General features: G+C 40.9%; 1 protein-coding gene across 3 annotated transcripts in view; it reads left to right on the top strand.

Annotated features, from left to right (window-relative positions):
• MAP3K20 (mitogen-activated protein kinase kinase kinase 20) overlaps positions 1-18309 on the top strand; it is a 193917-nt gene extending 175608 nt beyond the window's left edge. For all 3 annotated transcript variants that reach the window (XM_011743951.3, XM_011743952.3, XM_011743953.3), the window contains 4 exons: positions 8676-8792; positions 11081-11155; positions 13712-13862; positions 16322-18309. In XM_011743951.3, coding sequence (XP_011742253.2) covers positions 8676-8792; positions 11081-11155; positions 13712-13862; positions 16322-17022 — 1044 coding nt within the window. In that variant the 3' untranslated portion in view covers positions 17023-18309. The remainder of the gene's footprint in view (positions 1-8675; positions 8793-11080; positions 11156-13711; positions 13863-16321) is intronic.
• Positions 18310-24056: the final 5747 nt, after the last annotated feature.

Consider the following 24056-nt stretch of genomic DNA (forward strand, 5'->3'; position numbering starts at 1 on the left):
TTGTGGGGACTGAAATGAGCCCACTAATTGCCTCCCATTTCGACTGACATGTGGTGGTTTAGTGGAAAGAGAACACAGCAGGGAGAAGGAAATAGGAGGCTGAGAAAATGAGAGCTAATTATTTTCACTGCCTCATGTCAGGCTCTGTGTCAGCCTTGTTTTTACAAACTGGAAGGTTTAGCACTAAATAAAACAAACTGGCGTCATGTTTTTATATACTGGCAGTGTCATGGAAGCAGCTGCACATCTCAAAGACAATATAATGCCTGCGTTCGCATGGACACCATCTGACAGACACTGTGAGCCACGGCTAATGAGGATATCACAGTGGTGCCAAGTGAAAGGTGCTGAATTATGTATGATTCTTCATCAGTACAGCAATAGTCCTGTACATCATTATGAGACATTGTTTTGCTGAAGAGATTAAAACATTCTTAGTTCCAGACCCTGCAACCTATACGCGCTGAAAGAGGTTATTAATGGAATTTTTAGGGAGAGTTTCTTGTGGATTTCTTTTTGGTTAAAAAAACAAATCTCATGGGACAAAGCCATGGTGGGTCATGACACTGTACAGATAAAGAAGAGAAGCAAATTAACCATACTTGTATTATCTTTTTTAAAGGCAGCATAATAAAATATAGTGTAGCAGGGTTATACTTAATGATAAATAACCCAGGTGCTATCACAGGATGTTCCACTCTCCTGCCTTTAAAACTGCAGGTTTCAGCAGCTGAGCTAGATAATAGCAACTCATATAAAGGAGCCTTCAGAGACCTAAATCGTCAACATCTTACTACTTTTAATACCAGCATGAACAAAATTTTTATCGTATTCTTATTTCATCTTGCATTACTTCTTAGATTTCACAACAGTCAGTTGCCTGCTATGAGACTGGCTCTTCCAATCTTCCCTTGAATCTTAAAAAGTTTATTCCGACCTCTGTATTTTATATTTTAAATTGCTTCCTCAAGACAGGCCTTTTTGGCTGAAACCCTGAGCATTCTTGGTTGATTTTACTTTTTCTCCATTCATGGTTTTAGGGGGTGGGGGTGGATTTTGAAAATTAACCTCTCAGCTTAGACTTGGCATGTCTGGACTGGAATTCCCATCCTACGAAGCCAAATGACCTGGCTACAAATCTCTCCATTTTCTGAGCCTCAGTCTCCTTATCTGTAAAATGGGGGCAGTGCTCTCTATAACAGGGTAAGGCTGTGAGGATTAATTAACATAGACAAATCTCAAAAACATTATGCCAGACATATACAAGTACCTGCTGTAAAATTCTAATTTTGTGATATTCCAGAACAGTCAACTTTAATCTATGGTGATAGAAGCAGGAACAGTGTCCCAGTTATGTAGGCAGCTTATCTGGGAATAGGCATGAGGGAAGGTTCTGGGGTACCAGAAATAACTTGCTTATTCAGGTGGTTACACAGATATATACATTTGTCAAAATGTATTGAACCGTACACTTAAAAATCTGTGCATTTTATTATATGCAAATTATGCCTCAATAAGAAAATATATTTAAAATTTTTTAAATGTCTGTAACATCAGGTAAAGGTGATCTATAAAAGCCTAAAAGGCAAATTTTGGGAGTCTGTTTCTTTCTGAAATATCCTGAATGATCTTGGTCTTGATTGTTTAACAGTTTATCTATAATGTTGATGAATGCAATTACATTTTGATAGGGAAAAATAGAGAGAGAGAGATTGAGATTATTGTCTCTGAATTGCCCAGAACTTTAAACTCTAGTTTTTTGTGCTACCTTTTAATCTCTTTTCCTATTTGGAAAATTTACCTCTATCTTATTTCTTTTTATTCCCTCACCTCTTCCCCCCTTTTCTTCATTCCTTCATTCCCTTTTTTCTTCCTTGTGGGAGATGACTTGTCTGTGATGTTTGGCATGACTTGTACTAGCTTGGAACTCTAAAAAATTTTAAACAGCTTGCAGAGAGTGGAATAGTGATTTCTCACAAAGAGATACTTAATTTAGCATTAACCAAGTGTTTAGGATTTTATCTTCACAGTGTAAGAGTTTCTGTTTTAGTTGGCCAGTAGTCTTAATTCAGAAAATTTTTTCACATAATTGGCGATCCTGAAGCAGTTCAGATGGAATGCTTTCTCATCCTCCATTAGCCACACACTTGCTCCTAAAATTACCCAGGTATTTCAGCAGATAAACATGCGTATTCTGGGCACCCACTAGACTTGTTGTATTTTTCATTCATGTCAAATGCAAACATTCCCCTCTCCCCAACAAAATTCCATTTGTTTCTTGTAGATTTGCATTTAGAGGCAGATTTTCTAGCTAGTGCAAAGTTCCGGGTAACTACTTTTTGCTACTGGAAGCCCTAGCAAAAGCACTTCCCAGTGCCCAGCTCTGCTCCTGGGCTAGTCCCCTTTTCCTGCTGAAGAGTAATTAGCACTCCCTGCAAATGCACATCAAGCACTTGTGCCTCACCACTTGCTACCTGTGTGACCTCAGTCAAATTACCTCATCTCTCTGTGCTTTGGTTTCCTCATCCAAGATAAGGCTCTCTGGCTGCCAGTCATATGTAATGCCTCCAGACATCTGGTGCTGCTTCTTAGTAGTGCTGAATCAGAATATGTGAAAGCAGGGAAGGTCAGAATTGGTGTTATATGATCCATCTATGTAAGAAGATATGAATTTATTCCTTCTTTGATTCATTTCATGAAACTGGCCATTGTTAAGTTGCCGCTTGGGCTGCATCTTCTCTTTTTCATCTCTGATCACTCCCTGGTATCCGAGTGATTCCCAGCCCCCTGCATGCCCAGACTCCTGCCCAAGTGAGATGTGCTGACCCAGCCTGCCCACTCCAGCAGGGTCCCTCTCCTAGCCCACTCTTTACACCTTCCGCCCATCAAAGCTACCTTGTTCTCTGTCCCATTCCCTTTTATGGCTGCTAGATGACAAACCAGCTAATCTAGTAAACTAATTGGAGCTGTGTTGGTGACCATATTGGTAATAATGATAATTATTCCTTTTTGAGCTCCTAATTCGGTTCTGGCACAATGCTGGGAACTGCATTTACATTATCTTATTTAATCTTCACACGACACAACAATCCACTTCTGAGTAAAGACGCTGAGGTTCAGAAAGGTTACATAAGTTGGCTATGGTTGGGGGTAAAAGGGACAAAACCGGGATTCAGGCCCAGGTAGTCAAACTTTAAACTTGTGATCTTGCCCCACCTTGCCCCACAATGTTCCGCTGGTAATGACTTAAGGTATGGCCTTTTCCCGTGCCGTTTCCATTTTAATAGGAATCATTAACACCTTAGTAAGAGGAGTGAATAACAGGTGCATCTCAGACTACCAGGGTGAGATGGTTTTGAAAAAAGAGTATTTTGCAGTTCCCATAGGACCTCAGAATAGAGAGCTGTTTGCTTTTGAGAGTTGTTCACAGACATTCAAAGTGATCCTTGAATATTTCTAATTCAAAAATCAGTACCCACATTTCTAACACTCACCCCAAGCCAAAATCAATAGTTTACCTGGGCCAGGTGCAGCTGCTCATGCCTGTAATCCCAGCAATTTGTGAGGCTGAGGCAGGAGGACCACTTGAGCCCAGGAGTTCCAGACCAGCCTGGACAACATGGTGAAACTTCATCTCTACAAAGAATGAAAGCAAAATTAGCCAGGCATGGAGACGCATGCCTGTGGTCCCAGCTACTTGGCAGGCTGATGTGGGAAGATCGCTTGAGCCCGGGAGATTGATGCTGCAGTGAGCTGAGATTGCACCACTGCTTTCCAGCCTAGGTGACAGAGTAAGAACCTGTCTCCAAAAAAAAAAAAAAATGGTGAATGGTTTTAAAATCAGAGTCCACTGGGCCAGGCACGGTGGCTCATGCCTGTAATCCCAGCACTTTGGGAGGCCAAGGCGGGTGGATCACGAGGTCGGGAGATAGAGACCATCCTGGCTAACATGGTGAAACCCTGTCTCTACTAAAAATACAAAAAATTAGCCAGGCATGGTGGCGGGCGCCTGTAGTCCCAGCTACTCGGGAGGCTGAGGCAGGAGAATGGTGTGAACCCAGGAGATGGAGCTTGCAGTGAGCCGAGATTGCACCACTGCACTCCAGCCTGGGCAACAGAGTGAGACACCATCTCAAAAATAAAAAAATAAAAAAAACATCAGAGTCTACTGTGCCCAATACCTGGTCCCTGTCACAGCCAAGGTACTGAAAAGGTTGCAAATATGTAAGTAAAACCCTGTATTAGGCTCATAAACTTGTGGAATTGTTATTTTTAGTGATGTTATTGATGACTTAATTCATTTTATTTGTAATGATAGCCTTTTCCGTGGTTGATCAGTTAAGAACTGGTTACATGGCATCTCAATGTCTGCAGCGTGTCCAGTCCAATTCAATAACCATTTGAATCCCAGAGTTGTGGACAATTGTCATTGACAATTTATGACTCACAAAATGGCAAAAACATTAAGGATACCTTAGGCTAATTTGAAACTGAGCAGAATATAAGGAATTCCATTACTTTATTTGTGGATTACTTTTGTTAACTAGGCAACGATGACATCATAGATGCCCTGAAGATACCTGGAGTTAGGTCAGGCCATTGTCAAATTAACTTTATGATTTACATGGGCCCTGCGTGTTGGAGCATATTCTCTTTCTCTCTTACCCAGCTTTGTAACAAGCAGAACCTACTTTTTAGTGAAATGCATGATGGCCTCCTTGTCTTATGACTTCCTTGATTATAGTTTTATTCCTTCTGTAGCTACTTTCTTTTATGGTTCAGGTAAAAGTCTTTCTTTAGTAGAAGAGAAAAAGAGAATTTAAAAATAAAAGGTCTCTAACCCTATTATTTGCATCAGTGTTTCTCCAAGTTGGACTTTGGGGAGCAGGGAAGCGGTTGCTGCAGGGAGAATGATGGCCACCAGCTTTCTGGGTTGTATCAGCGAAATCTTCTCTGGTCCTTCTTCCGCCTGCCTGTTGTCCATGGCTGGACCCATTTATGGAGCTGGACAAAACCATCCAGCAGGTTCACCTGCTACCTCTCCTGCTTGTCTGTCCCCATTAGTATCTCCTCCGGCTTTGGAGTCATGCAGCCTTGTGCTGATGTCAACCACATATTGGTCATGAAACCCTAGGAAAGTTATTTAATCTGTCTGAGCCTCATTTTTCTCATTCATCTAAAGGGAAAATAGGCCTGACTTTCAGGGTTCTGATGGCTATCCAATAAAATAGCATGGTGTAAGTGCCCAGCGACATGCCTAGAGCATAGTAAGCGCTCCACAAATGTGAGTTCCCCTCCTGTCAGCCGCTTCTTCACACAGAGCTGTTCTGACAGTGTGCCAAGGAGGGTCTGATTTATAGCTTGAAGTCATGGGGGAGCTCTCTGGTTAGGAGATGAGAGTGAAGCAGGCGAAGTTCAGGCATTTTCATGCCATTCAAGGTCTTTTGACTGTGCTTTTGACTAACTTAATTCCCAAACTTGACAGGCAAAAGAAACTGAACTAAGTAAACTCATCTCTTCTAAGGCTTTTTATCCCAGCTGCTGCCTTGAGAAGGTTCTTGCTATTTCAGAGAAGAGCAATCATGACACCAAACAGTCATTATCCTGCCCAGTTATCTCAGAACCCACGTTGCCTGGGTAGCAGTGGCTCCAAAACAAAGAAATACTGAGAGATTTGTCAATTCTGAGAAACTAATTTGACTTACGTTAGCCAAGAGCCAGGTTTTCATTTTATTGAATAGACCTTTTCCTTCACTAATTGGCTCTCCATTTTGTGAATGTGGCTGGGCAAAGAGGGTCAGACGTGGGCCCTGCTTGGTTTGCAATTCATCTAGAGGCTTTCCTAAAACATCAGGCACCCCCAGCTTCCTGTTGAAGCCAACGGGCTTTCAACAGCCTCTTTGTTGATGCCTTTCCATAAGAATTATGTCTGAGCTTGCTCTAGGAAACATTCCAGGTCCACTCTTATTTATGAGGGCATTTTCCCGTTTCAGCATGTAAGGTGCTTGGTACATTAGCCTTAATCCTCAGGATTCTTCATTCTTCAATAAACACAGAGCCAGGAGCAATGGCTCATGCCTCTATCCCAGCTACTTGGGAGGCTGAGGTGGGAGGATTGCTTGAGACCAAGTGTTCAAGACCATTTTGGGCAACACAGCGACATACTATCTCTAAAAAGGAAATTTTAAAAAATAGGTAGATGGACAGACAGACAGAATGTGCATTTATGGTCCAGGGGTCAAATTTGGTACAAAGACATGAGTTTATTTTCCTTTGTTTATCCCCATTTTTATTATTAAATTATTTATACAGCAAAGTTGAAAGAATTTTACAGTGAACCCTCATAGCCCCCATTCAACCATTAACATTTTACTATACTTGGCTTATCACATATACTTGGTTTATCCATCTACCCCTCCCTCTAGCCATCCATCAATCTTGATTTTCTGATACATTTCAAATTAATTTGCAGACATCAGTATACTTCCTCCTAAATATTTCAGTGTGCTAGAATAAGAAATGCAGTTCAGGTGCAGTGGCTTATACCTGTAATCCCAGCACTTTGGGAGGCTGAAGTGGGAGGATCACTTGAGCCCAGGAATTTGAGACGAGCTTGAGCAACAACATAGTGAAACCCCAGCTCTACAAAAAATTAAAAATAAGAAAATGTTAGCTGAGCATGATGGCGCGTGCTTGTGGTCCCAACTACTTAGGAGACTGAAGTAGGAAAATCGCTTGAGCTTGGGAGGTCAAGACTGCAGTGAGTGGAGATCATGCTACTCATACTCCAGCCTGGGTAACAGAGCAAGACCCCTTCTCAAAAAAACTGTTTTAATAATCACTATAAAATTAATTAAAAAGAGAAATACACAGATTTAAAATGTACATTCATTGAGTTTTGACCAATGCATGTACCTGTGTAACCCAAACCTCTATCAATAGAGCACTGCTACCCCCAGAAAGTTTCCTCATACCCCTTGTAAGTCCCCGTCTGCAGAAGCAAGCACCCTTCTGAATTTTTCTACCATTAATTAGTTTTGTCTGTTCTAGAATATCATATAAATGGAATCATTAGGTTGTTCTTTTTTTCTATATACTTCTTTCACTCACTATAATGTTTTTGAGATTTATCCAAGTTGTTGCATGCATCAGTAATGTCTTCCTTTGTATTGCTAAGTAGTATTCCATTCTATGAATATATCACAGTTTATCCATTCTCATTTTGATGGATGCTTGGCTTGTTTCAAGTTTCCTAGTTAACATGATAAAGCTGCTAAGAACATACCTAGGCAAGACTTTTTTCATTTCTCTTGGGTAAATACCTAGGAGTAGAATTTCTGGGTCATAGGATAGGCATATATTTGGTTTTATAATAAATTATCAAAATTTTTCTGAAGCAATTGTACCATTTCCCACCAACAATGTATTAACATTAATATGAGAGTTCCAGTAACTCTAAATCTTAGCCAACATTTGATGTTATCAGTCAGCCATTCTGATGGGTGTATAGTGGTACCTCATTGTGGTTTTAATTTGCATTTTCCTGTTAATGAATGGTGTAAAGCACTTTTCCATTATATGGTGATTTTATTAAAAATTTAATTAACATACCATTGTTTAAAAATCAAGAGTTGGCCGGGCGCGGTGGCTCAAGCCTGTAATCCCAGCACTTTGGGAGGCCGAGACGGGCGGATCACGAGGTCAGGAGATCGAGACCATCCTGGCTAACACGGTGAAACCCCGTCTCTACTAAAAAAATACAAAAAACTAGCCGGGCGAGGTGGCGGGCGCCTGTAGTCCCAGCTACTCGGGAGGCTGAGGCAGGAGAATGGTCTAAACCCGGGAGGCGGAGCTTGCAGTGAGCTGAGATCCGGCCACTGCACCCCAGCCTGGGCGACAGAGCAAGACTCTGTCTCAAAAAAAAATAAAAAATAAAAAATAAAAATAAAAAATAAAAATCAAGAGTTTTACATAAGGATCCTAATTCTCAGCTGTTCATGAAATATTAAAGGACCTAGCAAAACTGGGCTCATATTTCCACATGGGAACAATCAACAGAAGTCACGAAGTAGCTGTGCCTTTAGGGGAACTGTTCTTTGGTTTCCCGGAGTCCCTCACCCACCCCATAACTCCCTAGTTGTCCATTATCATTTATCAACACATTTGCATTGTTGTTTTCCTTCTTAAGAGGCAAGTGAGAGTTTCTTGAACCCACATCATTATCAATCTAGGAAGATTAAAGGTGGATCAAGAGGGCCTTATATTTCAAGAAAAGTAGAAAACCACATTTCTTTGTGGTAATGAAAAAATGTTCCTACAATGTTTAATATGTAAATTAAATGAGTCTATTTTAAAAGATTGCCACTTAAAGCTTTATAAGGAAACTGCCTGGCTTTACTCCTTTTTATTATCTGCCTGGTCCCTTCAGGATTTTGAGTTTGTAAGTCCTATAATAGAACACTTAAAACTGACACATTATGTCTCTAGGCTGCACTAACTGGGGCTTACTTAGATATACATAGGAATCTAATTTCATGTCCTTTTACTGAAAAAGAAAAAAAAAAAAGCCACTCCAATAATACTTCATTTAGAATATTTTATGTGTTATGAAACATTGACACTAAAAAAAAATTGTTTCACTTTCTCAAATTATATAATTTTGTTTTTAATTCCAGGATTGTAAGTGGAAAATGTATATGGAGATGGATGGGGATGAAATTGCAATAACCTACATAAAAGATGTGACATTCAACACTAACCTACCTGATGCGGAGATTTTAAAGATGACAAAGGTAGGGTTCTATTTACGGCTTAAAAGCTCTTTTGAATTCAGAGATATCAAACAAAGACATTAAAATACCCCAGCAGTGTGCTTTTGTGCTTGTCCATGCTCACATCAGCTCAGCCTCGAGCTGGCTGTTGAAAGGCACATTTTATTTAGCAGATTGAGATCATAATAGGTTTTTGTTAAAATTCCACTTATGCTGTGTGAACTAAAAAGCACTGCAAAAAGGTATCATTTAATTTTTTTTTAATTTTTTTCTTCTATATTTCTTTATGCTTACTCTGTCATTTATTAAAGGAAGGAAAATGTGAATGATGAAAATATTTACTTCAAATTTTGAGTACTTTTAAACTTTGGAAAACTTATACTTTCTTGGTTGAGAAAGACTTTCTTGGTTGAGGTCAATTCCCTGAAGGACTGAGATGAGGTTCATTATGAGGCACACATTAAAGTCTTAATGGCTTCCTTAAGTCCACACTATGAATTCCTGGAGTGACTAGAAAGCATGCTACTACTCCAGGGCCAATGGGAAGCATGCTGAGGAAAACACTGAAGAAAGACTTGCGGAAATGCTTAGCTCGCTCCTCAAAATGGAAAAAAAATTCAATTCTGTCCCAATCATACTGGAAAAATACATATGAGACTTCAATTGTAGAAGGTCAACAACTTCAGGTGAATAACCATGAAGTCAACAGGACAGTCACCCTGGCCTCACATAATCCGTTAACTGTGATACACTATTAACCAGGTCTTTGGTTTCAGTGAAGAAAGTGGGGCTTGTAGCAAAGAACCCAGGTACGAACATAAGTAGGGAACTAAAATGGTTCTTCAAAGACATGCATTAGAGAAAACACATTGCATTAGAGAGAAGACATTGTAAATGTGTTCTCTTCATAGGCATCAGAATGCTAAACAACCAAGTCATTTTAATTTACAAGTGGACATCAAGCAGATTGATTTGATATTCATTGTTGGATTCCACTGTGTATCTAGGAGTTATTTCCATGGCATTATTTATCTATAAGGGTTATGACTTGGTTTTACCTTTTTCTTATTTTGCTGGGACATAATATGTTGTCTTGAAGACTGGAAATATATTTTCTTTCTTCCCCACCCATGCCGTGGAGTTGTAAAACTGAATATAAATGTTTCTGCTATCATGCCATACATACGAAATCACACAGCAACATTAACAAGCTTATAGGAAAACTAGAACTGGAACAGACCAATCAAAAGTTATAGAATTTTTAAACATCAACAGAAACAATAACAATCCTAATTTAAAACAAACACACAACAACAACAAAAAACTAGCCCAGGTTGGGTGCGGTGGCTCATACCTGTAATCCCTGCACTTTGGGAGGCTGAGGGGAGCAGATCACTTGAGACCAGGAGTTGGAGAACAGCCTGGACAGCATGGTGAAACCCAGTCTCTATTAAAAATACAAAAAATGAGCCAGGTGTGGTGGCATGCTCCTGTAATCCCAGCTACTTGAGAGGCCGAGGCTTGAGAATCACTTGAACCCGGGAGGAAGAGTTTGCAGTGAGCCAAGACTGCGCCACTACACTCCAGCCTGGGCAACAGAGTGAGACTCAGTCTCAAAGAAAACCTGGCCCAGCTAAATCTCTATCACATTTTCTTTGAACCCAGCTCACGGTCAGTCATTCCTTTGCAGCCTTAAACCTGAACTGAAAGGGGGATGGGAGGAGAGTGCAGCTTATTTCTGAGGCCGTTTTCATCATAATTAAAATAGGATCAAAGGCACAGGCTTCCTCACTAATCCTTTGTTTTAATATAGTGGGAAAACATAACCACGGTTTCTTCACGTGTATGTGCAGCTTGGCTGGATAGTGTGATGTTATGGAAAGCAGAGGGATTGTTGAAGCCACTGAACCAGCCACGGCTTTACTCAAGGAAAGCACTTCTGGGTCTTCTTATATTGCTATGGATTTCTCTTAATTGTGGGAAAGTTTTCCAACGGATGCTTCAAACTTTAGCATGAATCAATGACATAATGATAGGACTGAGTGATAGCAAATGTTATATCGGAAAAGAAGATTGTGGGAGGCCGTGACTAGCTGTTTACAAATATACAAAAGGATGTCTTATGAAAAGCAAAACTCCAAACATTAGCATGTTGTGAGTGATCACATGAGAACCGACAAGGCTTTCATGATCATCTGATGTTATGCCCCTATTTGCTAATTGTGTATGGCACAACTGGCCTCAAAGAAACATACGATAGTAGAGTTGACTGTGTTATGGTACTACACCATCCTAACTTTGTTTTTCAGCCACCATTTGTAATGGAGAAGTGGATTGTAGGAATAGCAAAAAATCAGACTGTGGAGTGCACTGTCACATATGAGGTAAGCTCTGGGGGCAAGAGGCTGGTGGCCCCACCAACAGTGAATGAATATAAATTTATCTGTTACCTCAGAGCATATAATTTATTGGAATGTATTGGGAGATAAACCAACCATCATGACCATGGGATCAATATAATTTATCTAACAACATGTTGGGAAGAAAAGAGAACAGGATAAACTTACCCAGATAGAGACTGAGGTAGTGCTTCATTCATTCATTAGTTATGGACTGAACACCTTCTGTATACCATGTCAGATGTTTGGTATTGGGGATACTAATACTTAATACTAATTTTTTTTAAATCAACAAGATCTTTGTGGCTGGTGGGACATACACCTTACAAGGTACATAAACCTAGTGGGAGTGGGTGGAAGGCAACAGTTATAGTACAGTCTTGGCACTCCTGGAGATATTAGTGTGCACCCACCACCAAAGGGACATGCATTTCATTCATTCATCCAATTCATTCATTCAAGAAACATTTATTAAGGATCTACCATGAACCAGGCACTGTTAGAGGTGCTTATACCAGTTTGATCACACTAACTTCATGTAAATCAATACTGAAAAATATCGGCCCGGCGCAGTGGCTCACACCTGTAATCTCAGCACTTTGGGAGGCTGAGGTGGGCAGATCACTTGAGCCCAAGAGTTTGAGACCAGCCTGGGCAACATTATGAAACCCTATCTCTACGAAAACTACAAAAAGCAGCTGGGTGTGGTGGCACATGTCTGTGGCCCTGGCTATTCGGGAGGTTGAGGTGGGGGGATTGCTTGAGCCTAGGAGGTTGAGGCTGCAGTGAGCCGAGATCACACCACTGTACTCTAGCCTGGGTGGCACAGTGAGACCCCGTCTCCAGGATTAAAAAAAAAAAAAAAAAAAAACTGAAAGATATTATTATCCTCATTTTGCAGATAGGAAAAACAGGCTCAGAGAGATGAAAGGAAGGCCTGAGGTATGAGGTACTCACTGACAGAATTGTTGAAGTCACTTCCATGTTTTCTGACTATAAAAAAACACTTTCTGCTCTTCCCTGGCTACCCTGTTAGCTCCCAGTGGCTGCAGTAAGATGAAGTCCACCTCAAAGAGGACTTTGTGAGTGTGGCATTTTGATGGTTTCCTGGGCTGCCAGGATTTGGCTTTTCAGTATTAGAAATACAAACTCTGGGCCAGGCATGGTGGCTCATGTCTGTAATCCCAGCACTTTGGGAGGCTGAGGCAGGTGGATCACCTGAGGTCAGGAGTTCGATACTAGCCTGGTCAACATGGTAAAACCTCATCTCTACTAATAATACAAAAATTAGCTGGGCATGGTGGTGTGTGCCTATAATCCCAGCTACTCAGGAGACTGAGGCAGGAGAATTGCTTGAACCCAGGAGGTGGAGGTTGCGGTGAGCCAAGATTGCGCCATTGCACTCCAGCGTGGGAGACAAGAGCAAAACTCTGTCTCAAAAAAAAAAAAACAAACAAACAAACAAACAAAAAAAAAAACCTCTGGCCAGGCTGGAAGCCAAAAAGTTTTACAGCAGTTATTTATCCTTACCTGCTAAGGTTGTCAGGCATCTGAGAAGAAGTTACATTATTTGTCAAAGCATTGCTTGTGAGGTACAAAACCCAAACAAAAGAGGCTGGTTGGTCTTGAGGAAGTTGGAATCCAGACTATTCTAAAGTCTGTTAACTGGTCCTCACTACTCAGGAAAAGCCCTCTTGTTAGTAATCGGACAATTAGAACAACCAGATTCTATCTCTGCCTGCCTTAGACAGTTTTGGAGACAGCACACCCAGTTCTTTTTCTTCTTCTCTCTCCCTCCTCCTCCTTTTGTAGACCCCATGATGATATGCCACTTTTGTCTGGGTTTTTCACTTCAGAGTTTTTAAAAACAGATTTCCCTAACTGTATTGAACCTGGAGACTCTTTAATTGACACTGATTGGTGACAGCTAGTGAGGAGGGAGATTTCAGGACAAGAAAGTGATGTGTCTTGACCTAGTGTCCTCTTCCTGGTCCCCATTTCTTACTTTTTGATCCTGTCTCACTTTTGCATCTGAGACCGTTCCCCCTCCATGTAGGTGATTCACCCCACCGCATTCACTCAGTTCCCTTGATGATCCGAATTCACTCTGAGGCAAACATGGTGGTCACATTTTCATTTATTCAACAAAACATCTGCCTTCAAGTACTATAAATAGAAGAGGTAAATTTTTATTTCTTATTAAACAAAGAGGTAAGTTGAGATTTGTCAAATATAATAAATTCTGGGAGAAGACAACCATATTTTTAGCTACTATAGTTTACTAAGAAATATATGTTATAATTCATTAAGGAATAAGTGCTATAACCCACTAAGAAATAAAGTGGTTAAACATTTTCTTTTCATCAAATGAGCATATTTGGGCCAACCATTCAGAATATTTTCCTAGTGCATTATGATAGTGTTCTAAGAAGTGAAATTGAAGTGATATAATAACCTGGATGTCTTTCTTTCCTATTTTATATGTGTTTGTCTATTTGGTTATATGTGTCTTTTTTTTTTTTTTTTTTTTTTTTTAACCAGAGTGATGTTAGAACTCCAAAAAGCACTAAACATGTCCATTCGATTCAGTGGAGTAGAACAAAACCTCAGGATGAAGTGAAAGCAGTCCAACTTGCCATTCAGACATTATTCACCAATTCAGACGGCAACCCCGGAAGTAGGTCTGACTCAAGTAAGTTAGTGTTCCCGTATTAGATGTGTGCTAGATTCCAGAAACTTAATTATGACATTTTTAGATGATCTGAAGACTCGGAGGATACCACCTCAATCAGTTAAGATCTATCTTTGAGCTTCAAGTAGCAGAAAACCCAGTTTCAACTGCCTTACTCCAATAGTTTCCCAAGTGTGGCCCCAGGACCAGCAGCATCGGGATCACCTGTGAACTTACTAGAAATCCAGATCCTCAGGCCCAAACCTAGACTTACTGAACCAGAACTCTGGGGGTAGGACCTGCAATCTGCATTTTAAGGAGCCTTCCCGGTGATTAAGAACAACTCTAAAGTCCTTAAACCACTGATTTAAACTGTAATAAAATTTATTATCTTCCATAACAAGAAGTTCAGAGGCAGGGCAGGCTCCAGGTGCAGTAAGATAAGCCGGCTCAACCATATTCAGATAGTGGAATGAACCTTCCCTTCTTTCCGCCCTGCCATGCTCAATAGGCTGCCTTTGCCCTCGGCTCCTCTCCTGTTTACAGTCATCACACAAAGATATGGCAATGCCCAGAGGAAATAACGGGTTAGGTCCCTACCTGTTCTTATATATAGGAGTAAGGAAAACTTTTCTAGAACCCCCCAACAGACTATCCCTCACCAATTCTGCTTTGGCCAGAATAGAGCAACTTGTCCGTCCCTAAACATAGCATGAGCACATCTGACTTAAACTAATTAAAGTCGATCCCTGGAGCCAGAATGCGGTCAACTCTCCCGATCACATGGCTACATGGAGGGGGTTGGAGACTGAGCAAAATCAGGGTTCTATTGGAAGCCAAAATTCCAGAGAAGTCAATGGGAGGGAAAGAAGGCATTGTGATTCTGTATGATACTGCTCATGTGAAGTATCTACTGTAGTCAAAGTCATAGAAACAGGAAGGAGAAGATAGTTAACAAGTGGGAGTCGGGGACAGGGGAGAAGGGAAGGGAAAAGGGCAAAGAGGAAGGTAGAGATTAGTGGGTCTAGAGTTTCAGTGTTGCAAGATGAAACAATTATAGAGATCTGTTGCACAACAATGTGAATATACTAACAGTACTGAACTATAGACTTAAAAATGGCTAGGATGGGCCGGGCGCGGTGGCTCACGCCTGTAATCCTAGCACTTTGGGAGGCCGAGGCGGGCGGATCAGAAGGTCAGGAAATCGAGACCATCCTGACTAACACGGTGAAACCTCGTCTCTACTAAAAATACAAAAAACTAGCCGGGCGAGGTGGCGGGCGCCTGTAGTCCCAGCTACTCAGGAGGCTGAGGCGGGAGAATGGCGTAAACCCGGGAGGCGGAGCTTGCAGTGAGCTGAGATCCGGCCACTGCTCTCCAGCCTGGGCGACAGAGTAAGACTCTGTCTCAAAAAAAAAAAAAAAAAGCTAGGATGGAAAAATGTGGTTGTTACCACAATAAAATACACACATACATACAATAACAACAACAAAAGAAGGCGTTGTGATGCATTGAAGCCTGGGAGGAGTCTCTGGAATTGTCTGGGCAAGTCACTCACCTCAGAGGTATGGGTCACCTGTGCGCAGGCAGTGAGGGAGACAGAGACATGCATGCTCTGATACCCTCCACACGCGTCATCTGCGCGAGCAGAGGGTGGAGTAGCCGAGGAAGCTGAGGCTGGGAGGACCACCCAGGAACTCCAGCAACATTGTTCAGGCTCGGGCTCGGGGGAGCAGAAAAGATCTCAGGTGTGAGGAACTTGCTTATTCACTGAAATATAGCTTACTAAATGGTCCTTGTCAATTCACCATTTTCTTTTATCTGAACTTCTTCCTACTTGCCAACGCAGCTTCATTTTTTTGTGCTGAAAATACTTCTTATTCCCGAGCCTCAGGATCTCTCCTCTGGACACATGAACGGTCTTTCTTTCAAACAATCTCTAGCTGTCTCAACCTTCGGAACCTCATTTATTTTATCTGCATTTAGGGTCCTTGAGGTTTTAAAAGTGCAGGTTGCCAAAAAACCTTTTGTTTACTAAACTTGCCCCTGCCACCTGGACATACTTTCTAGAAGTGAGAACACAACTATGTAGGAAGAAGATGGGATTTAGATGCAGAAGGACTTGGTATTATTGACTGAGTGATCTTGGGCAAGTTATTTGACCTCCCAAGCTTCCTCATTTATAGAATAAGACTATTAGTGTTTACCTAAGAAGATTATCGAGAGGATTAAATCAGATAGTGTAAGGAAAGCCCATGGAACAATGCCAAGCACATAGCATAGATTGACTAAGTGTAAATGTCCTTATTTTTTAAAGTATTTGTAATAAAGGAAATGTCCTTATACGTAGCCTAGAATTTCTATGAATGGTAAAGCTTAGAGCATCCCAAACAGCCTTGAATTATCCTAAGACAGGCGTATGAATTAGGCATGCAGCTTTACTGTGGCTTCAAAGATGCTCATTTCCATTTCTCCCGCAGGTGCTGATTGCCAGTGGTTAGATACTCTGAGGATGCGGCAGATTGCATCCAACACTTCTTTACAGCGTTCCCAGAGCAATCCTATTCTGGGGTCACCATTCTTCTCATACCTTGATGGCCAGGATTCCTATGCTGCTGCTGTGAGACGGACCCAGGTGCCCATTAAGTATCAACAGATTACACCTGTGAACCAGTCCAGAAGCTCCTCTCCTACTCAGTATGGACTGACCAAAAACTTCTCTTCCCTGCATCTCAGCTCTAGGGACAGTGGCTTTTCCAGTGGCAATACTGACACCTCTTCAGAGAGGGGTCGATACTCAGACAGAAGCAGGAACAAATATGGACGTGGTAGTATATCACTCAATTCTTCTCCTAGAGGAAGATACAGTGGAAAAAGTCAGCATTCCACTCCTTCAAGAGGAAGATATCCTGGAAAGTTCTACAGGGTTTCTCAGTCACCACTCAATCCTCACCAGTCGCCTGACTTCAAGAGAAGCCCTAGGGACCTCCATCAACCCAACACCATACCAGGGATGCCTTTGCACCCTGAGACTGACTCAAGAGCCAGTGAAGAGGAGAGCAAAGTCAGCGAAGGGGGCTGGACAAAAGTGGAATACCGGAAAAAGCCCCACAGGCCCTCCCCCGCCAAAACCAATAAAGAGAGAGCCAGAGGGGACCACCGGGGATGGAGAAACTTTTGATGAATTGAACTACATGAGTTTTTCTAAGCAGGTTAAAAAAAAGAAAGAAAGAAAGAAAGAAATGTAATGGTTTTTGGTAATATGATCCCTTCATATTGAATTAACAAAAAGACAACACTTCCATTTTTGGGATTGGGAAATACCTTCTAATTGAGACTATAGCCAAACCAGGGTCAAAATTATGGATATTGGTTACCCAGTGATCATAACTAGGCTTGAAAATCACTACACGTATTTTCTCCCTTGAGTGAACATTCTTAGAGGAAAGGTTATGCCATCTTTTTACCCTAACCACTGATATTCTGGTTAGCAGGGCCAGGATGAGGGTAAGGCAAATAAGGTCAACAAAAAAAATCAAATTTTTAGGTAATGACAGAATGAGTGTTACTGATTTTTCCTGTTGACTGAGGATGCAATATGGCCTGGCAAGGCACTGTTACTGGTCTTGTCTTTAACATTTATATTTTGTTCATCATAATTTTTTTTCATTTGTTTTATTTTTTAAAGTAATGCATTAAAATATCATTTAGCTTGATTATCGAGTTTTTTGGTTTGGGGTTTTTTGTTGTTTCTTTTTGGTTTTCTTTCTTTCTCCCCCTTTTTTTTTTTTGATGTCCCCTTAAATTTTGTGCCCAAGACAGGTACCTCACTCATCTCACCCTTTGGCTCAGCCCTGCTGGTTAGTATTTAGTATTTATTTTAGTAAGATACTTGTGTTTTTATGATGGTCAGAGTTGAACTGATCTGGCTTGTCATTTTTCAGTAATAAAAAAAGTTACTGAATTTAATGTTGATTATGATGCATATCTCATTCATATACAATTTATCAGAAACCAAAGATTTAAATTGCCTGGATTTGTGGTTCTTTCTCTCCCTAAGTTCCCAGGGACTGCTTTCAAATATTATTTTCTAAATTTCAACAAAGAAGGAGCAAAGAGGATAAAACAACACTCCATAAAGGCCTCTTGGGATGTCAGAAATCTAAAATCTAAAAGAAAACAGACACAGAGCAAGATAATAACGTCACAAGCTAAAAGCCAGAAAAATTTAAAATTACCAACATCCTTGTTGGAGTCAGACAGTAAATATCAGCCTTGCGGCAAGACAGCTCTGAGCAGCTGCGGGCAAAGAGGTAAACCGGTGGGGGTGCCAGGAGACTGTCTGCAGCTTAGGGCAGAAATGGTGGGATCCAACTTGTGAAATGCTTCATGTTTTACAAACCAAAAAGTCAGGTAACAACAAACTTATTATATGTCAAATCAATAAATGTTACTTTCAATATTCTGAGATTCTGTGCAACATTCAGTAACCCTGTTTAGCATTCACTTAAACCCTACATAGGATTCTCAGTGCTCTGTAGAAATCCAAAGGACACTCTTCTAATTCTGTGGGTTTGAATTCTTTTTTAAAAGAAGCTGGTCATCTGAGTACATGCATATGTTCTCAGGGTAGCTGCCCTGCTGTGTGTGATACATTACTTGAGGCCTGGTGGGGAAAACTGTATTTCGGTAGCATTAAAGTCAAGGTGGGCGGGGCATGGTGGCTCACACCTGTAATCCCAACACTTTGGGAGACTAAGCCAGGAGGATTGCTTGAGCCCAGGAGTTCAAGGCCAGCCTGGGTCACCAGCCTATCTGGGTCAGATAGGGAGACACCATCTCTACAAAAAAATACAAAAATTAGTTGAGCATGGTGGCATATGCTTGTAGTCCCAGCCCCTCAGGAGACTGAGGCAGGAAGATCACTTGAGCCTGGCAGGTCAAGGCTGTAAGTAAGACGTGACTGCACTGCAGCCTGGGCAACAGACCAAGACCCTGTCTCGATCAATCAATCAATACTAAAGTCAAAGTTATAGGAAGTGACCTTTATTTACAAGGGAAGTTGTCATCACCTAAACATTGATTCAACAACTTGATTTTCTAAAAGTTTTATTGTGTGCCAAATGCATTTACAAGCAAAGCAATGGGAATGGTGTAATCAGTTCGTGAGGGCCTCTTTTCCATCATGTGTAACCAACTTCTAAGGTTTTCAGTTCCACCATGATCCTTTCTCATGAAGCTATCAAGCATAGCCTGTTTTCAATTATCTTTCCATTTTGTCCTTCATTTAAATTTAAAGAAAAGTAGACTAATGCAAAACATGCTATCTTAGTATCATGCTGTTTCTAAATAAGCAATAAAATATTTTCTGTGATTAGAATTTTTGGATAAATAGATGAACAGTCTTGACTGAGTCACTCTGAAAGGAGTGGAAAGTATGGCCTTAATTGTGAAACAAAATTTGCATTCTGGGGAATTATTGAAGAGTCTGGTTTAAAAGGCGCTATAAAAATCATTGCTAGTTTCATGCTACTTTCTTCCATCTTGCTTTCGGTTATGGGGTAGGGAATCCAAGCTGATAATAAAGTAACTCAATGATCTCGGCCCTATTTAGTGCAGTCAGTGACTGCAAAGAGGTTATTCCACCAGCCCACAAAACTGACCACTTCGTAATATCTCACGGAAAAATACTTGTCAGCATCAATGCTCCCAGTCAAAATCAAAGTAAGAACATCTGCAGTCTGCTTCTTGACTGTAAAGAAATAATAAGTTGGATGTTCTCTTTTTTTTTTTTTCCTAATGATGTTTATTCACCAAAAGTCACTTGCCAGGTTGAAAGATGAACGTAAGTCAAGAGCAAAGCAGGGATTAACAGGACTTTTTTTTTCCCCATAAAAATAAATCAGTAGCCAACAATGAGAAACTGTATTAGTTGCAAGGGGTGAGGTTAAGACCAAAAAAAAAAAAGAAGAAGAAGAAAGGAAAAAAGAAAGAAAGGGATATTAGGATTAGGAGAAAAAAATTACAGTAGAAACAAATCGAAGGAGTATATCTTGGACAGGGCACCTCTAAATGTGGAGATTTTCCCTAAATAGGCTTCAGAGCTAGTTTGGAAGCACCAAGTCTATATTGGTTGCTACCATAGAGGCGGTCTTTATTCCAGGCAAAGCCCAGAGAAAGCAGGATGGTTAGATCTTTGCACAGTCACCGCATTAGCAATACAATGGACCTAGGCTGAATTAATTCGATAATTCCAAAACTGTATAGGAGAACTGGGGATTTTTTTTTTAATCAAGGACTACTTTAGAAAGAAATATAATTATCCATTGTTTTCAGCCAATTTATAATGAACATAGCTCATAAAAATAATAAAAATTAAAATGTAATATTTAAAGCTATTTACAGTAAAATTCAGAACAGTAAAATCTGACCTGGGAAAATGAGGTTCTTACCTAATTTATAGTAACTATAAAGGGAAACTCACAGTGGCAGAAGCTATAATTGGTAACATGCAGTATGAATAACAACAAAAAATTGATATGCAAAATCTTCATTGTAAAATTTAAATCGAAAAGAATTGATCCCATGGGAAAAAACCAGTACAATAAAAAATGTGGCCAGGTGTAGTGGCTCACACCTGTTATCCCAGCACATTGGGAGACTGAGACAGGAGGATCCCATAAGCCCAGGAGTTTGAAACATGGGCAGCATAATGAGACCTGGTGTCTACGAAATGTACAAAAATTAGCTACATGTTTGTAGTCCCAGCTACTGGGGAGGCTGAGGTGGGAGGATCCCTTAAGCCCAGGAGGCTGAGGCTGCAGTGAGCCAAGATCATGGTACTGCACTCCAGCCTGGGTGACAGAGTGGGACCTTGTCTCAAAACAATAATAATATACAAATGGGAAACAGCATTATGTTGGATAGGAAACTAATCGGGAAATTAAATTGACATAATGACATTCAATCCATGAAATGCTTTCTTGACAAAAACATTTCTCAATATTTATATAATTCAGATCAAAATGTTTTATGTATAAGTAGAGTCAAAATGTCTCCAGGATCAAAACAGTAGGGTCAGAATCCCCAGTAGTTCAAAATGGCAGGGTCAAAACATCCTGGATACACCTCAAGGCATTCTTACTTAACTGCAACTTTTCCAATTCAGTTGTACCAAAATATTTTATATTTCATAAGCTTTTTAAGTACCTTCTCTACAATCTATCTTTACACTTCAACAAGTTCGTACAGATGTGGTATGTTTCTACAACTCTGGTTCTCAGAAACTACTCGGTTTTAAGATGTCATGATGTAGCTGTGCCACCTTGTTCAGGATGTAACCTCCCTGAAATTTTAAATTACAGAGACTGCACTTAGGAGGCGTATCAACTCTCTTGCCATCATTGGATCTGAGAAACTACAGTGAAGCTGGGGTGCCCTGGGGAAATCAGAGCGCAAGACCTGGACTCAGCTTCTTACTATCTGCTGTTACTGGAACTGGTTTATTAGATGCTAAAGTGGAAAAAGTGCCAAATGTATGGTCAAAACTGTCAAGGCTTTAGTGTACCAGCTGACCAAATATTACATGACCGAACCCACAGACTTATATGAAGAATGAAGACTTATAACCTCATAGTTCATTCCACACTAAAATGAGGATTAAGTTTCTATAATCTATGTCCCATTACCCAAGTCTACCAGAGAAACTCCTTGCCTACCACCCTGACGAAACTTACTCAGCTTTCGGGGTCCTGCTGAAGTCCTGCCTCCCTGGAGACCTCCCCCAACAGCTCCAGCCACTTCTCCATTCTGCTCCTCTCCGAGGCCCTTTATCACACACTCTCTGGCACTGTTACTTCACCCTGACAAATCCACTCCTTTGCAGGTGCTCTGTGAGTACAGTGCAGCGCTGCCCAAGACCTTGACAATAAGGGAAGTAAGACTAAGCTCTGAGAGTTCATTGATGAAATGGCTACAATACCTCCCAGGCATGAAAACATGCTGCAGGTACGAAGCAATCCAAAGAGAGCATGAGTCTTTTACAGGCTGTGGTGAGTTGGAACAGCCAAAGCTGGTCATCAGTGGAAGCCTAGAAGAAGGCGACCCATAAAGGAAAAGGTTAGCCATGCTGGGCAAGCGAGACCTTCAGGCAGGGCACGACCTGCCCAGTCTCAGGTGGTGGCCCTGTAAACTAGATAATATTATCCAGCATAATCCCTCCCAAAGTGATGTGAGAATCCATTCAGCCTGAGAAATATGTACCTGGTGTCGAGATGGTCCTATAACCCCGCTCCTGTGAACCTCTTTTGCATCACCCCAACAGTGAAGCAACCACAGATCACACTGCAGCCACACTGAATTAGCTGCCAAACCCTCCTTTGTCTTCAAAACTTTGTGCTCCTTCTCTCCCCCGACCCCCGAACCAGCTGCCCCTGTATTGTCTGCTTAAGTCACCTTTCAGCTCTCTACTGAGACATTACCACCTCCAGGAAACCTTTCCAGATCCCCATGTCTGAGTTAGGCCCACCCTTGTAGCTCACATAGAAACTTTCGGTTACTCAACCATATTTATCCCCCTCTATTGTAATAAATCTCTCAAGATGTGCTCATCTGTATGCCTCACTGGACTATTGGCTTCATGAAAGCAGGATTGTGCCTATCTCGATCCCCTGTGTATCTCCAATATATAGTTGATAATCTGTCTCCAATACATAGTTGATACTCAATCTATTTGCTGAATGGATTGATTACCTTATTAATCAGGCTAACACACATCAAATCATTTAAATTATTGTTCTAATTTCATGTTCATTAAGTGACCTTAACAGAAGTCTCCAATCCAGCTAGGAGTTAGGTCTAATGTTGGCATAATTACCATTCTAATTTTATACATCAGTCTCCTGTGAGCTTTGCTAATGTGAGTTGGCCTCTAAGTACAACTCTGAGACGCTGATTAAGTTTTGGGGTGTATTACTGAGAGCAGATTCTGGGTATGCCAAGGACACCAAGGGAAAGGCCAGTCTATTTTTCCTAAGAAGCCCCTTGTATCATAGTGAACTGTGCTCATTTTCCATTTTGAATTTTGACACCTAGCATAGCACTATAAATACAAGTTCTCATTAAACACCTGTCACACGAATAAAAAAGAATAGAAATACTATGTATGTTCACACAGTCGTGTGTGACTCTACTTATAGATAAAATATTTTGATCCAAATTATATAAATATTGAGAGATGTTTTTGTCAAGAAAGCATTTCATGCAATGAATGTCATTATGTCAATTTAATTTCCCAATTACTGTGAAATTCGCACACAGATATGTGTGAAATTCACACATAGACATGTGAATGTCCTTTTGGACATTCATAGAATCTCACTATTTGGCTTTCCTTTTCAGAGGCCCAAAGTTCTGTCTCTTTAATGAATATAAATTGTTCCTGATCCGAGTGCCCTCTACGGTCCTGCTGTGTCTACTTCTAAAAGTACACAAAGCTTTACTGAAAGTCTGACCTGGCAGTTTTCCTTTCCTTTCTCTTACCCAAAGACACCAGCACCCTCATTAGTTGCCAGATGATGCCTCTTCTGACTGAGACTAGGGGAGGCTTTGTGTTGGTGTGGGGACAATTCAAGATTTGTCAGCTGGTAGTGGCTGATTATCAAGATGTCCAAACTGGCTTCTTTGCTATGTGTAAGCAATTTAATTTTGTGCCTAATTTTAATCTGCAGTGTACTGTATGTCTGCATCTGCTGTGTTAAAGCATTCATTAGCATTTAAAGGGGGAGCTGATGGTATTGATCACTCTTATTAAAACTAAAACAATCATGTGGCAGTAACTGATGAGCATCTCTTCAGCCACTGAAGTCCCAGCCAAAGTTTATGTACTCAAAACACTGGCAGAAACAGAAAAAGCGATGTTAAAGCAAGAATACGAGTGGCATCTGTTATAGGTGTTTATAGTTGACTACCACCCACCCAACCCCTAGCTTCCCAGACTATAAGCTTCTTGAAGGTAGGAAACTTTATTACTGAATTTCTATCACCTGGCTCAGAGTAAGTCCTCAATAAATTTTCAAATGAATGACTAAATTGAAGAATGAAGGTGAGGCCGGGCGCAGTGGCTCACACTTGTAATCCCAGCACTTTGGGAGGCTGAGGCAGGTGGATCACCTGAGGTCAGGAGTTCGAGACCAGCCTGGCCAACATGGTAAAACC

The sequence above is a fragment of the Macaca nemestrina genome, chromosome 11 (assembly GCF_043159975.1).
Source record: "Macaca nemestrina isolate mMacNem1 chromosome 11, mMacNem.hap1, whole genome shotgun sequence".
Lineage (NCBI taxonomy): Eukaryota > Metazoa > Chordata > Mammalia > Primates > Cercopithecidae > Macaca > Macaca nemestrina.